Source organism: Syngnathoides biaculeatus, chromosome 2 (assembly GCF_019802595.1).
Source record: "Syngnathoides biaculeatus isolate LvHL_M chromosome 2, ASM1980259v1, whole genome shotgun sequence".
NCBI classification, from domain to species: domain Eukaryota; kingdom Metazoa; phylum Chordata; class Actinopteri; order Syngnathiformes; family Syngnathidae; genus Syngnathoides; species Syngnathoides biaculeatus.
Window position 1 is genome coordinate 5,851,658 of NC_084641.1, and position 13,536 is coordinate 5,865,193.

At 41.3% G+C, this 13,536-nt stretch overlaps 1 protein-coding gene across 1 annotated transcript in view; it reads right to left on the reverse strand.

Annotated features, from left to right (window-relative positions):
• Positions 1 to 13,536, reverse strand: part of l1cama (L1 cell adhesion molecule, paralog a) — a 53,057-nt gene that overhangs the window by 18,149 nt on the left and 21,372 nt on the right. Inside the window, exons 2-4 of the mRNA XM_061828959.1 lie at positions 7,890 to 8,124; positions 2,574 to 2,676; positions 1,981 to 2,183 (exon numbers count right to left, since the gene is read on the reverse strand). Coding sequence (XP_061684943.1) covers positions 1,981 to 2,183; positions 2,574 to 2,676; positions 7,890 to 8,016 — 433 coding nt within the window. The 5' untranslated portion in view covers positions 8,017 to 8,124. The remainder of the gene's footprint in view (positions 1 to 1,980; positions 2,184 to 2,573; positions 2,677 to 7,889; positions 8,125 to 13,536) is intronic.

Consider the following 13,536-nt stretch of genomic DNA (forward strand, 5'->3'; position numbering starts at 1 on the left):
TCAAACAAGGAGATCAACAAGGAGAGATCACTCTGGATCAACTGCAGAGATCTACAGCTGAGGTGGGAGAGTCTGTCCATAGTTGTACACTGCACAAATCTGGCCTTTATGGAAGAGTGGCAAGAAGAAAGCCATTTCTCAAAAATATCCATAAAAAGTCTCATTTAAAGTTTGCTACAAGCCACCTGGGACACACACCAAACATTTGGTAGCTCTGGTCAGATGGAACCAAAATGGAACTTTTGGGCCACAATGCAAAACGATATATTTGGCGTAAAAGCTACACAGCTCATCACCCTGAACACACTATCCCCACTGTCAAACATGGCGCTGGCAGCCTCATGGTTTGGGACTGCTTTTCTTCAGCGGGGACTGGGAAGATGGTTCAAATTGATGGGAAGATGAATGGAGCCAAATACAGGACCATTCTGGAAGAAAAGATGGAGGAGTCCGCAAAAGATCTGAGACTGGGACGGAGAGTTATCTTCCAACAGGACAATGATCCAAAAGATAAAGGCAAATCCACAATGGAATGGTTCACAAATAAACGTATCCAGGTGTTATAATGGCCAAGTCAAAGTCCAGAGCTGAATCCAATCAAGAATCTCTGGGCAGAGCTGAAGACTGCTGTTCACAAACGCTCTCCATCCAACCTCACTGAGCTCGAGCTGTTTTGCAAGGAAGAATGGGCAAGAATTTCAGTCTATCGATGTGCAAAACTGATAGAGACATACATAAAGCGACTTGGAGGTGTAATTGCAGCAAAAGATTGCACTACAAAGTATTCATGCAAGGCCGCCGAATAATAATTCACGGACTATTTTTCAGGTTTTTATTTGTTGAAAAAGTTTAAAATAACCAATAAATTTTGTTCCACTTGATGATTGTGTCCCTCTTGTTCTTGATTCTTCACAAAAAAAAATATTTTATATATTTATGTTTGAAGCCTGAAATGGGGCAAAAGGTTGAAAAGTTAAGGGGGCCGAATACTTTCACAAGACACTGTATAGGCACAACTTCTAGGTCGCTTTCCAATATGTTTAGCTCGACAATGAACTTAAACTGGGAGTAATAATTAAAAGCTTAAAGCTTCTTTTTTTGAAAAACCATCTGTCTTGCTTGTTGCGAAGTGAACTGAGTTCATTGTCACCAATACAGTGCTCTTATCTAAAGTGTTTGCTTGCAAGTCAAAAACAGCAAAAAAAAAAAAAATGGCCAAATGATACCTCGTATCATGATAAAATCACAAGTCGGGGGCACTTGCATGTCAAGGAACCATTGCATTATGTAGTCATCACCTTGGCAACAAAAATTCAAGTTTATAAGTTACAAGGAGGAGGGAGGAGTACACAAAAGCGCCCATTTTGTCTCAAAGAAGTGGAACAATGTCATTTGTGAGTTGTGCGCGCAATATTCGTTTCCTGGCTCCCCTCCGCTCATCGCGCGGAACCCCACGGGAGCCACTCAAGAGGTTTCACATGACATCAGCTCATGAGCGTTTCTGCGGAAACGGTTGTCAGGGAAACTGAGTGAAGGAGGTCGCCCTGGAGAGATCCAGTCACATACAGGAGGTGGACGCGTACACAAACGTGCGCTTTGCATCACGCTTGTCCGTGGGCTTACACAAGCGTGTGCGCTTGTGTTTGTAGCTGATTATCATGTTCTTGCATGTCATTATGTCTAGGTGGCCCTACCCTCTTGTGCCAGTGTGAGCCCTCATTTCCTAACAAATGAGCTCTTTAGGAAGCTTCACACTGCTCTGTTATTACGACTAAACAAACAATTACCTTGCTTGAGTTCATTAATAAGATTAGTGACCCATCACAAATATTTTTGAAATATATCAGGCTCCTTAAGTGTGTTGATCATTTGATAATATGTTCAAAAACCAGTTTAAAATGCATTAGTTGGACTGTCATGTGCCCTAAAATGCAATTGTATTAACTATTTCCCGATAATCAATTTTGGTTTGCTTCTTACCATCAGTGATGAGTGTGGCCTCATTGGATACGGCTGTGCCGAGCTCGTTGGATGCGTAGCACACGTACTCGCCCTGGTACTGCTTCAGGGAGTCCATCGTGTTGCTGAGGGTGTAGAAGGCAAACGAACCGGAGCGCTCAGTCACCTTCAGCTCTGGGTCAGTTCCCGGGTCGAACTCCTCTCCATCCTTTGTCCATCGGAAACTGGAACAAAATAAAGACGCACCAAATTTAGACTTCAATGACTACGTGTCCTTAAGTGACTGAATTTGAGGACGCAAATAAATTTAAGCCCCGATGGGACTCCTGAGCTTATTAAATCTCATTGTGATGTTCATTCTTGGCAGCCACTGCAGTCTTCCACTTAAAAAAATTGCATTGCGTTGACATCTGTCTTTTGTTGATAACAGAATTTTTGCTCCCCCTCATGATGGACGACTCAGAAAACTAAAAGTCACCCTGACTGGACAAGTGTGTGTGTGTGTGTGTGTGTGTGTGTGTGGTGTGTGTGTGGTGTGTGTGTGTGTGTGGTGTGTGTGTGTGTGTGTGTGTGTGCGTGCTTGTGTACATGCGTGGTTCTGTGTGCATACGAACATGGGCGGAGGGTTGCCGGAGGCTTCGCAGGTCATGACGAGGTCTTCGATGCTGAAGACGGTGACCGACTCCGGCTGTGTGATGATAACAGGAGGCCTCTTGACTGCAAGGATCCAAAATGCAAATTGTTGCCATGCGCCCATGAGGTCAAACATACAGTATTGGAATTTGACCAGCATTTTAAGGGAGAATACACCCGCTAAAGTCATACAATACACGCATGTCATTTTTATTTGGCTAAATGATTTGTTTGACAATCAAGAATGCTAAATGTTGTTAAAAACATATTCTGATGGTGAAGGGTTGGTCCTGGATCAATGATTGGATTCCCATTATTTGCTATAGGTAGGATTAAAGGCAAATAGAACCCTTTTTAACTGAAAGCTGACTTGTTTTAATGTAGAGATTATTAATTAATCTCATAAATAAATATAGGAAGACTGTAGTTCCCATAAACAGAAATGTCTCTTGTTCTTTGTTCTTATTGCGATATTGTTCCTTGTTCTTTTTTCTGAATGAATGTCGTACCGACTGCCGGAGAAAACAAAAAAAATCGCTGTGTTTTTACACACTTGGCCAATAAAGCTGATTCTGATTCTGATAAGGAATTAGTTAATGAAAGTGAGTCTTTAGATTACAAAAGTGAAAGTGAATTTCTAGCTGGCCACATAGTGAGCCCAGATTGAGCCTTACTATTTACAAACTTAGTTAGTTTTCTACCAATTTATCACAAATAAGGTAATGGATATTCTGACTAAAGGTGTGGTAACATAAATGTAACTTATTTGTACTTGATTTAAAAAAGCATATTGAGTTGATCAGCTCTTCATAAGGGTATCTTTTTTTTTTATGCCATTGCGGCACATTTGAGTTATTTCACTACTCGTGAATGAACCGGTGCTTTGACAGATATTACCCCAGAGTAATGCATCAGCCCCATCCGGCCAGAAAGAACAAAAACACCAATCATTTTTAAAGTTAACAGCTGCCAATATTTATATGGCATATTCGGTCAATAGGATGAGCAAAGAATCCCAAGAGAAGGACTTGGAAGTGGGCTGAGGAGAAAATTGGTTGAGATGAGAGGAAATGGATGCAGCACAATATACGAGGGATATCAAGTGGGGATCTTCGAGGACCATTGAGGGGAGAAAGCTCATCTTCGTCTGCCTCTAAGTTATTAACAGTGGGTTGAAAAAGTCTACACTTCACTGATTGAATGCAAGGTTTTTGTGATATAAAAAAAAAATCACACAAATATAAATCATTTCAATCTGTATGTGTATGTATGAGTTACATATATATATGGTTAAATTTCAAAATATTGTTTTTGCAAAGGCAGAAATTTGCTTTGGATGCTGAGTACGTTGTACAGGTGTACCTAATTAAGTGTCCAATGGCTGTCAGTAACTGAGGCAGCAGCCGCAAGGGCCTTTAAAAATGTGATTCAATAGCAGAGAATGTTCATAAGTGATACGGAGAGTAGCATAGGATGTTGAGCCCTGGTGTCAAATACAGGGTCTGGGTGGCCAAACCTGGCCCGCCACATTCTTTTACGTGGCCCACAAAAGAAAACCACATGTTTCAACTTCATGTTGCTTGCTAAACACCTGCTCCAGAATTGCAAATTGTTATCACTTTGAATAAGTTTCAAAATCTGTAAGCATTTTTTTGTTTGCTTGAAAACCACATTTTAAAATAAACCGAAGAACTGTTGAACAAAACGTTTCTCATGATGTTAGATTTCAGAAGCAGTTATCCATCAATTTGTTGTATATGTAATATTATAGTGAGCTGATTTACATTTGGAAGGATTCATAGTCATAATGACCCTTGAAGAGAAACTACAACTAAAATGTGACATTTTAGCTAACATAATCACAAAGGGGCTCCATAGCAACTAAGTAGAAAGATGTGAACCGAGTAGAATGATGCAGCGAGCTGACAGAGACAGAAAATTGACTAAAGTTTCAGCAGAAAGAAAGGTAGCACCAGAGTGGGGGAATGCAATGAAAGCAAATAAGCCTTTTTTTCTCATCCCTGATGAAATTAAAGTTGAAACTCAGGGCTGTGCAGAGGAGTGAGGCAATATTATTTCCCCATGCTGCACACGTGACAGCACAAAGTCTTCTACCGAGGCTCCAAACACAAACACATGCACACAGAAAACCACCAATACACGTCCAGTACACTGAAACACACACATGCATGATCATAAAATTGCAAATGCTGGATTCATGAAAATGCAGCAAAGTGTAAACACTTTGTTTTTTCTTTTCACTGTGTGCTCGGTGGAAAATAACTCCAGCAGCATTTATGAAAGTGTTCACAAGCAGTTTTACCAGCACCTGCCTGACAAAACATTGCTCAGGAACGTTAAAAGCACTTACGGTCACTTATGTGGTCTTATGTTGTCCACGATGGTGGCCAGAGAGCAAACGGGAGGAAGAACAAGTTTTAGTTACGGTTCACAAGAGAGACTTAAATATGCAGGTATTAGATAGACAGCTTTCATTTGACATGCTGACATGAAATAGTAAAAATGTAAATAGAAGGAAATTTACAGTTCAAGGATAGAAATGATACATACAGTACACAGAAACATTCCCTGGGGTTCCAGGTCATACAAGTTTTTAAAATGGAAGCACCCTGAAACTTTATTTTGTTCTTGGGTTGTTTTAATGACATTGTTTTAGAAAACTCTTCATGACAATTCTGGTGTAACTTTCGCTCATTGAAAAATGTTTCTCTACTTGTATCCAGCCCGGTCGATGTCACGCCCCCGAGAGCCACATACCCCGCCGTGATTCGGAGGCTCGTCAGCGCCACACACAACACCGTAAAAGTGCCATTCATATCAAACTCAAGGACTGCACTAATATTAATTTTTCACATTAAGCCCTCCCACGACCTGTGGTGATAAACGCCTGCATGGATGGATGGACGGATGGATGGGTCCCCTTAACATTTTACATCTTTGATCTGCTTTTCTTCCTCCTCCTCCTCCCCCCCTTGGAGAAAAAAGGTGGATTTCTAACTCTTTATCTGCATTCACGCCATGTGTGTTGTTCTTCCATGAGCTCGTTTGCTCACGTCTGTGTGGGTGGTGAAGGACAGTGACTCACAGCGAGCGAGAAGCAACAAATGCAGTTACGGGAATGCTTTTTCTTTCTGTTTTGGCACATTTCCAGATCACCAGCAGCAGCAGCACCTATTCCAGCAATTTATTCAGTGGATCTCACATGGTTTTCTTCTAAGAGACACGAAGCAGGGATTCTCAAACCCAAGGGTTGCTGGAGCACACTTGATCTCCTTAGAAAGGTGCAATGCATTATTATAATTACTTGGGGTGAAAATTATTCCTCTCCTCAGACAAAATGTGTGTGTGTGTGTTTCTTTCGGCTTGTCCCTTTCGGGGTCACCACAGCGTGTCATCTCAGATGAACGCATATATAGATGTAACAAACGTGATTCCTAGACATTTAAAGTACTAATTAGTTTTTGAGTGTTCCCAAAAGTGGCTTATTTTCTCTTCTCCCTCACTTTGATGACTAACTTTCAAATAGAACGTAGTAAAATGTTTTTCTTGTTTAAACAAACTATTTAGGGAATGACTTCGTTACTCTCTTCTTTTTAATTTTTTAAACATTTGGTATGATCGCAGATGCATTTTAAAAGTTAATAATCATGCACTGAAGTTGTGTCTCTCAATGTATATCCAAGCTTGCTGCTAAAAGGTTTTTAGCCGTCAAGAGAAAAACAAAAGTATGGGCTCCATGTCCCAGCAGAAACAAGATCATTAATCTAATCGTCTGGATCATGTTGTTCATGATCGGTTAGCATAGCATCTAATACAGCTCACTTGTACATTTAAGCAAAAACTCTTAACATTAGCATTGATTTGCCACCCAGTTATTTGAAACACTGTTACTGTAATTAGAGTTATATTTAAATGAAAGTGGCATTAAACTAGAATGTCGCTTGATTTATTTTAATTGGCCTATTTGACAATATTTTTTAAATTGATGTTTTTTGGGTGCATCAGTAGTGTTGATGCTTTATCACGTGTTTTTCTTGAAAACATAACCAACTATTCTCAAACAAATGACCCCCATAGCTTCTGGCCCTGACCCTCTATCGAGATCTTCTGGAGAAAGCAACAAAGATTAGGTTTTCTGCTTAAATATACTGTAAGTGTATCAATAATTAAATATATGTGTATTAATATATATATCCTGAAAATATAATAGCCTAAAAGGACTGCACAAAAACACATTTGTCCTTTATTTATTTATTTATTTTAGCTGAGACTCCAAAGATCATGAGAATCATTTTATCAATGTTGTAAAACAGTTCCATGTTCTGGAACAAATGACTTAAATTAATTCAGACACCTCTGAAACACTTTGCTTATTAACCACTGACACTGAGTTCATCTCCCATGTGTCTTTCTTTTTATTTGGGGGGGTGGGAGGTTCTGGCTCACATAAGGAAAAATTGCTTTATCTTCTGCCTCATCTCTGAACCGTGTCTTTTTTGTTTTTTGTTTCGTTAATGTTTGAAATGTGTCGTTTGTCTAGTTTTTTTGTTCACATTCTGTATTAAAATACAATACAAATTATTCGTTAAAACGTGTAGTGCTGGACTCACGATAATTACGGATTTTAAATACGAAATAAATGAACTCAAAAACATGCAATTCAATTCAAGAAAAAAACATTGCTGCTTACATAATTGCCAATTACATCACGTAATGAGTCTTTCATGTAGCAATATCAATTGAAATAATATGCGAGATCGCACTGTTGCATTTTTTCCAAACAAATTAGGTTATGTTTGCACGATAGAACATCCATTGAAATGGGCTTGTTTTGACTTTGCCTGTGCAGGTGAGGTGGTGTGAAACCGTTAAGGTTTGGGGAAAGGCTGACAGAGGGAGAAAATGACAGGATCAGAAAAGAAAAAACTGCTCTTGTATTCTCGCGTAATTCCATTGTTGATTAAATTACTCCTCAATCAGATTCTGGTTTGTTCAGAGGAACCGGATCAATAGTGGAACTAATCAATGCTCTGCAACAGGATCAATTACAAAGTCATTTCATTCTTGACGAGGGTGTAAAAGGAGGTCTTATTTTGAGCAGACTAAATAATCCAGCCCTGAAGAATAATACGCTCAATTTGCTCCTTGCTCTCGTGAATTATTTTTAAAAAGATAATTAACAGCACGCTTTGATGAGTCAACATTATTTCATTAGCTCAACAAATGGGCGAGTGTCAAAGAATTCGTCGTGCAATATAACATCATGGTGTACTCACAGTTGGAGGGAATGTGGATTGTTGCCTGGCTGGGCTGGACTGCGTGGGAGAGGAGGAAGAGGAAGATGGGGAGGAGGCCCGAGGACAGCCCCCTAGTGCCAACCTGCTGTCGCTGCGCAAGAGCCATTGCTCACTGTCCCATCCGAGTCCTCACACACACTCACGCACACACAAGTGGAGGCCTCGTCGTTTGGCTGCTCTTTGCGCTCCTCGTAGCTTCCCGCTGGTCTTCTCTCTGCCACATAAAAGAGAAAGGGGGTAAGGTGGGGGCTCGGGGGAGGCAGGGGCCATGTGTCACAATGGGAGAAACATGAGCGTGCACCATGTGGTCAGGCCTACAGACAGACTGAGAGATGGCGTTAATACAACAATAGAGAATTAACTGTAAAAATAGAGTAACAATGCGTTTAGGTTAATTACATGTACAGTGGCCCATATGGACAAAATACCACAACAACGAGAGGCCACTGGGCAAGAGGTGAACAGATGTGAACATAGACCAAGAACAAAGTTCAGGATTTGTAATTATAATAATATCCATCCATCGATTACCCGAGCCGCTTATCCTCACAAGGGTCGTGGAATATTTATAATACCAAAAAAAGATGATTTCTCCTGGCAGTGGTGTTGTAAAGATGGAGGAGTGCATACGTGCTAGTCAGTGGATCTCATTTATGAACATGTCCCTAATGAACTGGCCCAGTGAGTGTATACCACACGGGATTTCATTCAAAGACCCGGTAAAATAAATTCAGAGATTTGTCTCTAAATATATGACACATTTGAAGATAATTGGGTGAAACGTGCACAAACTGAAGGCCTCCACATTATGGCATCCAGTGTGACGAACTGCCCCTGCGAGGAGTTTATCCACTCTCCATCTGTACCCTTGGAACTGGTCCTGGCCATATCTCCACCCCCCCCCCCTTCCTTCCATCGTGGCACCACCAGGGGAAGCCTCCTGATGGTTTGCACCACTTTGTATCACACACAAAGAGCTGTTAGTGCACAGCATCATTAAGACGTTCAAAAAGACGACACAAAAGAAAACGGTGATAAGAGCGCAAGGATGCTCATTTGGCAGCCATGCACTTGTCGCCACTGGAGTTCCTGGCGCTGATTTGCACGTCGCCGCACGTTGGCGCCGCCACAATAGAGTGCTATGTGACCTTGAAGAGTGGGGGAAGGTCACTTAGGAGAGGGATGGAAACTGATGGAGAATACTGGAAGACATTGCACAAGTGGGCTAATTACAGTTCATCATCGTGAAGATTTCAGTGTCACGCAGCGGAGCGTAAATCAGAGACGGAGGCGGGGCTGTCGGGATCGTCAACATCAGCGGAACCAAATGAGGTGAAATGGATGGCCAAACAAGATCTGAGGCTCTAATGCTTCAGTTTAAACCCGCAGCATTAGGATTAAATGAGCCATTGAAGTGTCTCCCCTGCCTTGTTGAAGATTGGCACAAAGAGTGGGAGGATATTAAAGTGCAAAAGTGGAGGAGAGGGCGAGGTCAAAGTGGGGGTGGGTGATGAGAAGAGAGGAAGGAGGAGACGAAGCAATGACAAAGGCTGACAGATGTGACACCAATCTCACCTATCCTCTCGGACATACATATTGGAAGAGAACAAATTATGTATGATAAAATCAAACATGAAAGCTAAAGACAGTTGAGCATAAAGCAAAACATGAAAAGAAATGTCAATACGATAAGGGATCAAGTATTGTGCCGTGTAGAACACCGAGGGAAAGCTTTTGAGGCAAGTTTGAAAATGAACAATGAAGGGCCTTGTCTAATGTGCACAGGTAGGTCATTCCAAAGTTTGGGACCGGTGACAAAGAAAACCTGACCCTCTCAAAGCTTCTGCTTGGATTTTGGAGCAGCTGGTCACCTGATTTGAGGCATTGGGCATGAGTTAGGGATGGAATGACTAAAACAGTTATCTTAAAATGAAAACTAAAGTAGACAAGTAGCTACTGGAGGGAGCACAGTAACAACAGAAACATGTACATGGTGACCAGACACGTTTTGAACCAACCGGATACATATGAGGGATGAATGTCTGACTCCAAAGTAATGTACGTTACAGCAATCCATCCAAGATGTAATCATGGTATGGATTACTGATTTGAAACGTCACGTTTGCCAGCTGCCTGAGGTGAAAAAAATCTGGACTGCACTCCCACAAATTGCAACAAACAAAGTACACATTCTTCATCATTTATTTGGGAACTGTACCCCAAAACTGCTTTGCTGTTATACTTCCAATGAATTCATTTCCTCTCTTCAATCCTCTACATGCCTGAGAACACCAATTTTTGCACCACAGGGAAATTGTATGTATTTCAGCTGTATCAAATCCACCCCCCAATACCTCATGAGTAGCAAATGAGCCCCATGGAAAGCTAGAAAAAAAAATGTGGCTTGACGCCAGTTTCACTCAGATTTGGTGTCTATATTGATGTTTGTCACAAACAGACACACGAAAAACATAAGTTAGGTTCATTGAACAGTGACTGGAAATGTTTGAGTCTCCATGTACGGCCTGTTATTGGCTGGCGACTAGTCAAGGGTGTACCCTCCCTCTTTTCCAAAAGCACTTCTGTGGTAGGCTAACTCACCCTTGACCCTAATGATGATAAATGCTGTAAAAAAATACATTGATGGGGTAATATGAACAAACCAGGGTCATTACGTAGGTGGACTTTGCCAGAATATTGCAGTCGTGTCAAATAGAATCAATAAAGGGAAGCGTAGTAATGGTTTGGGAGGACTCCATGACACACACATACAAACACACGCACACAAACAAACAAAAGTAGCGTACATGCATCCAAACACACACAATCTGCTGCAGTTTGCTGGGCGACATGCAACATCTGCCTCATTTCACCTCAGCCAGCACGACAACCTCACTCTTGTTAGCTGCTCCATTGGACAGGATTATAGGTCATGCCTGAGACCGCTGCAATGACCTGTCAGCATGTTCCTGAGTGCTTTTAAATACTATTATCACAGCTGGAATGTCAAGGGTGCCATCAGAAGCCTTTCACTCATTGGGGCCCGGGCGGGGGTTGGGGTTAATGGAGCTGGCAGTACAGAAATGAGATTTGAGGGTGTGGTGGTTGTTTTTTTTTATTAAATTCCATAATATTCCTTAACTGCGCACAACTATCTCACTACATTCAAGGACTCTTTTTTTTTTTCAAACGACTTTTCCTTACAAATAGCCTATAATATTAATAAAATAAATGTAGATATATTTGTGTTGTTATAATGTTTTTTTAATTGTCATTAATTTTTGTTGACTGAGTCGCTGTGGCTTCATACTGGATAATTGTGTAAGCAAACTGAGTGCACCCTCTCTATAAACAGCAAATTACAGCATCACAACGGAGTGAAATTTTAATTTTTGTTTCGGCTGCAGTCAAGCCAATAGACATTCCGGCGAGGCGTGGAGATGCATCGTTTACTGAAAACCTCAGAAAGAGAACATCTGTGGGAAGTAATCCCTATATTGATCAAATATTAATTAAACAAAATACAGCATCATTACATTAAAGAGATGAATACATAATTAATTGCGTTTTTTTTTTAAATCATTCATTTTTAAATATTCCCCCTTAAGAGAGTCTTGGTCAAAATAACGTGTCCAAGCAACCATAGCCTGATTTATTTTAGTTCACTAGATAACCATGGCGATAATCTCAGAGTCACATGAAGTATTGTGAGGTCTCTGAGGAAAATATCCCTCCCAGATGGAAAATTTTGGAAATAGACAATTCCATTGCATTGTGAGAGCCCGCATGTCACTTTCTACTGACAGTAATTTGTGTGCACATCTTGGCTATATTATGAGCACAAATCAATTTTTGAGCAGGAGTTTGATATGATTTTGTCATGTCTGGGATGTTCTTGAGAACCGTGCCACAATTAGGTTTAAACGGGGTGCTCCTTTGAGGTCCATTAGATTAATTAGGAATGACGTCTCTTTCTCTTTTGCAAAACACTTCAATTGGCATTGGGTAAAAGTGTTGGCTGTTGCCAAGGTGTTTCCAGCTAATTATTGCTCCTCGTTGGAGGAGGAAGATGAGTGGGAGGGTGGGGTGAAACGCAAAAGATCAAACCAGAGGAGTTGACTCATGTTGTGAGCCAAACAAATCATGACTGACTTGGACTGCTCGCTGCTTCGTTTTCATGTAAGGCGACGTTTCTTGCAGCCAACAATGACTCAATGAAATCAATTGAGAAAAGCCGTTCTGATCCACTGCACCTTGTTGTGTGTGTGTGTGTGTGTGTGTGTGTGTGTGTGTGTGTGTGTGTGTGTGTGTGTGTGTGCGTGTGTGTGTATGTATGTATGTCAAATTAAAACTGTGCAGGTCTTGTGCGCTGTCATGGCTCCTGTTAAAATTTTAATCACCTCAAGCTGTGAAGATGTGTACAGGGAGAAGAAGCAGGACGGAAGAGCGGAGAAGAATAAATGAATACACGTCTGCCCTCCCCTCATTTTCTTCCCTGAGGGTACGTCTGTCGAGAGCAACATGGAAAAGAGTGAATGAGTTCAACGTAAACAAAGTCGTAAAAAAAGGTGTTAAATAAGGTGGGACGGGACCACGCGGTCAGACATTATGAGGGTCAATGGAAAGTAAAAGCGAGGATGAGGAACAAGGCGATACTGGTAGGGGGTCTGATCAACAGCCCCCGGTAGAATGAATTATTTATATAGTGTAAATCGGCTTCCTGTGGCAAAATTTGCCCTAAATTCAACCAAATTCATAATTCATGTGCACCCCTTGCCATGCGCATTTGGTTTGGTCCCAGACCGATCCTGTCTGTCCATACCTGTCATTTTCTCTCTCTCCAGCCTCCCCCCCCGAAACCCCAACCACCTCCTTCCCCTCTCCCTAGCAGGGTCATACTTAATGCATGAGCCTGTTGCAGTGAGACAAGTGTGAGTGGCGACGGCAGAAAAATACCACAAATCACTTAAAATAACTTTGGGTACTTGGTTCTGCTGTTTTACCACTCACTCTTTGCAGTCCTTTTCGTCCCCCAGGGGAGACTTTTAAATGTGTTATCAAAGGGTTTCCACCAAGTCAGCAAGCCTTACAGGCCATCAGAAACAATGAGGATCCGTTTTCCTGTCTGCTTTTGATCCGTTTTCTTCTTCTGCACCTCTCACACCCCGACACTAAATACATATTCCACTTTTTAATTTTTTATTTATTTTTATTTTTATTATACGATATTAAAAGCTTTCCTCCATTCCCTTTTCCGCGTCGATTGCTGCAGGAAAAAAGCACCGTGGTGTGGACAATAGGCAGCCAAGCTGTTTAATTTAATATCTGAAACTTTAATGGACGACGGGTTTTACAGCATGTGGGAATGCAACGGCTCCCTCGTGATCACGATAATGTGTTTCAAGGATAATGATTCACGGTTAACGCTGAATGGAAATTTACCAGGCAGAAAGCAGAATGCAGATCGGACGCTTATCTGGACTCGCGCTACATGCATATCACATTCATTAATACTCTTATTAGCATATTAGAGCAACAGCCAGCACCTCTTTGATGTGGACGCCACGTTGGCCACAGTCATGATCCTCTCTATAAGTGAAAATAAATGTCTAAATTTGGCACACTA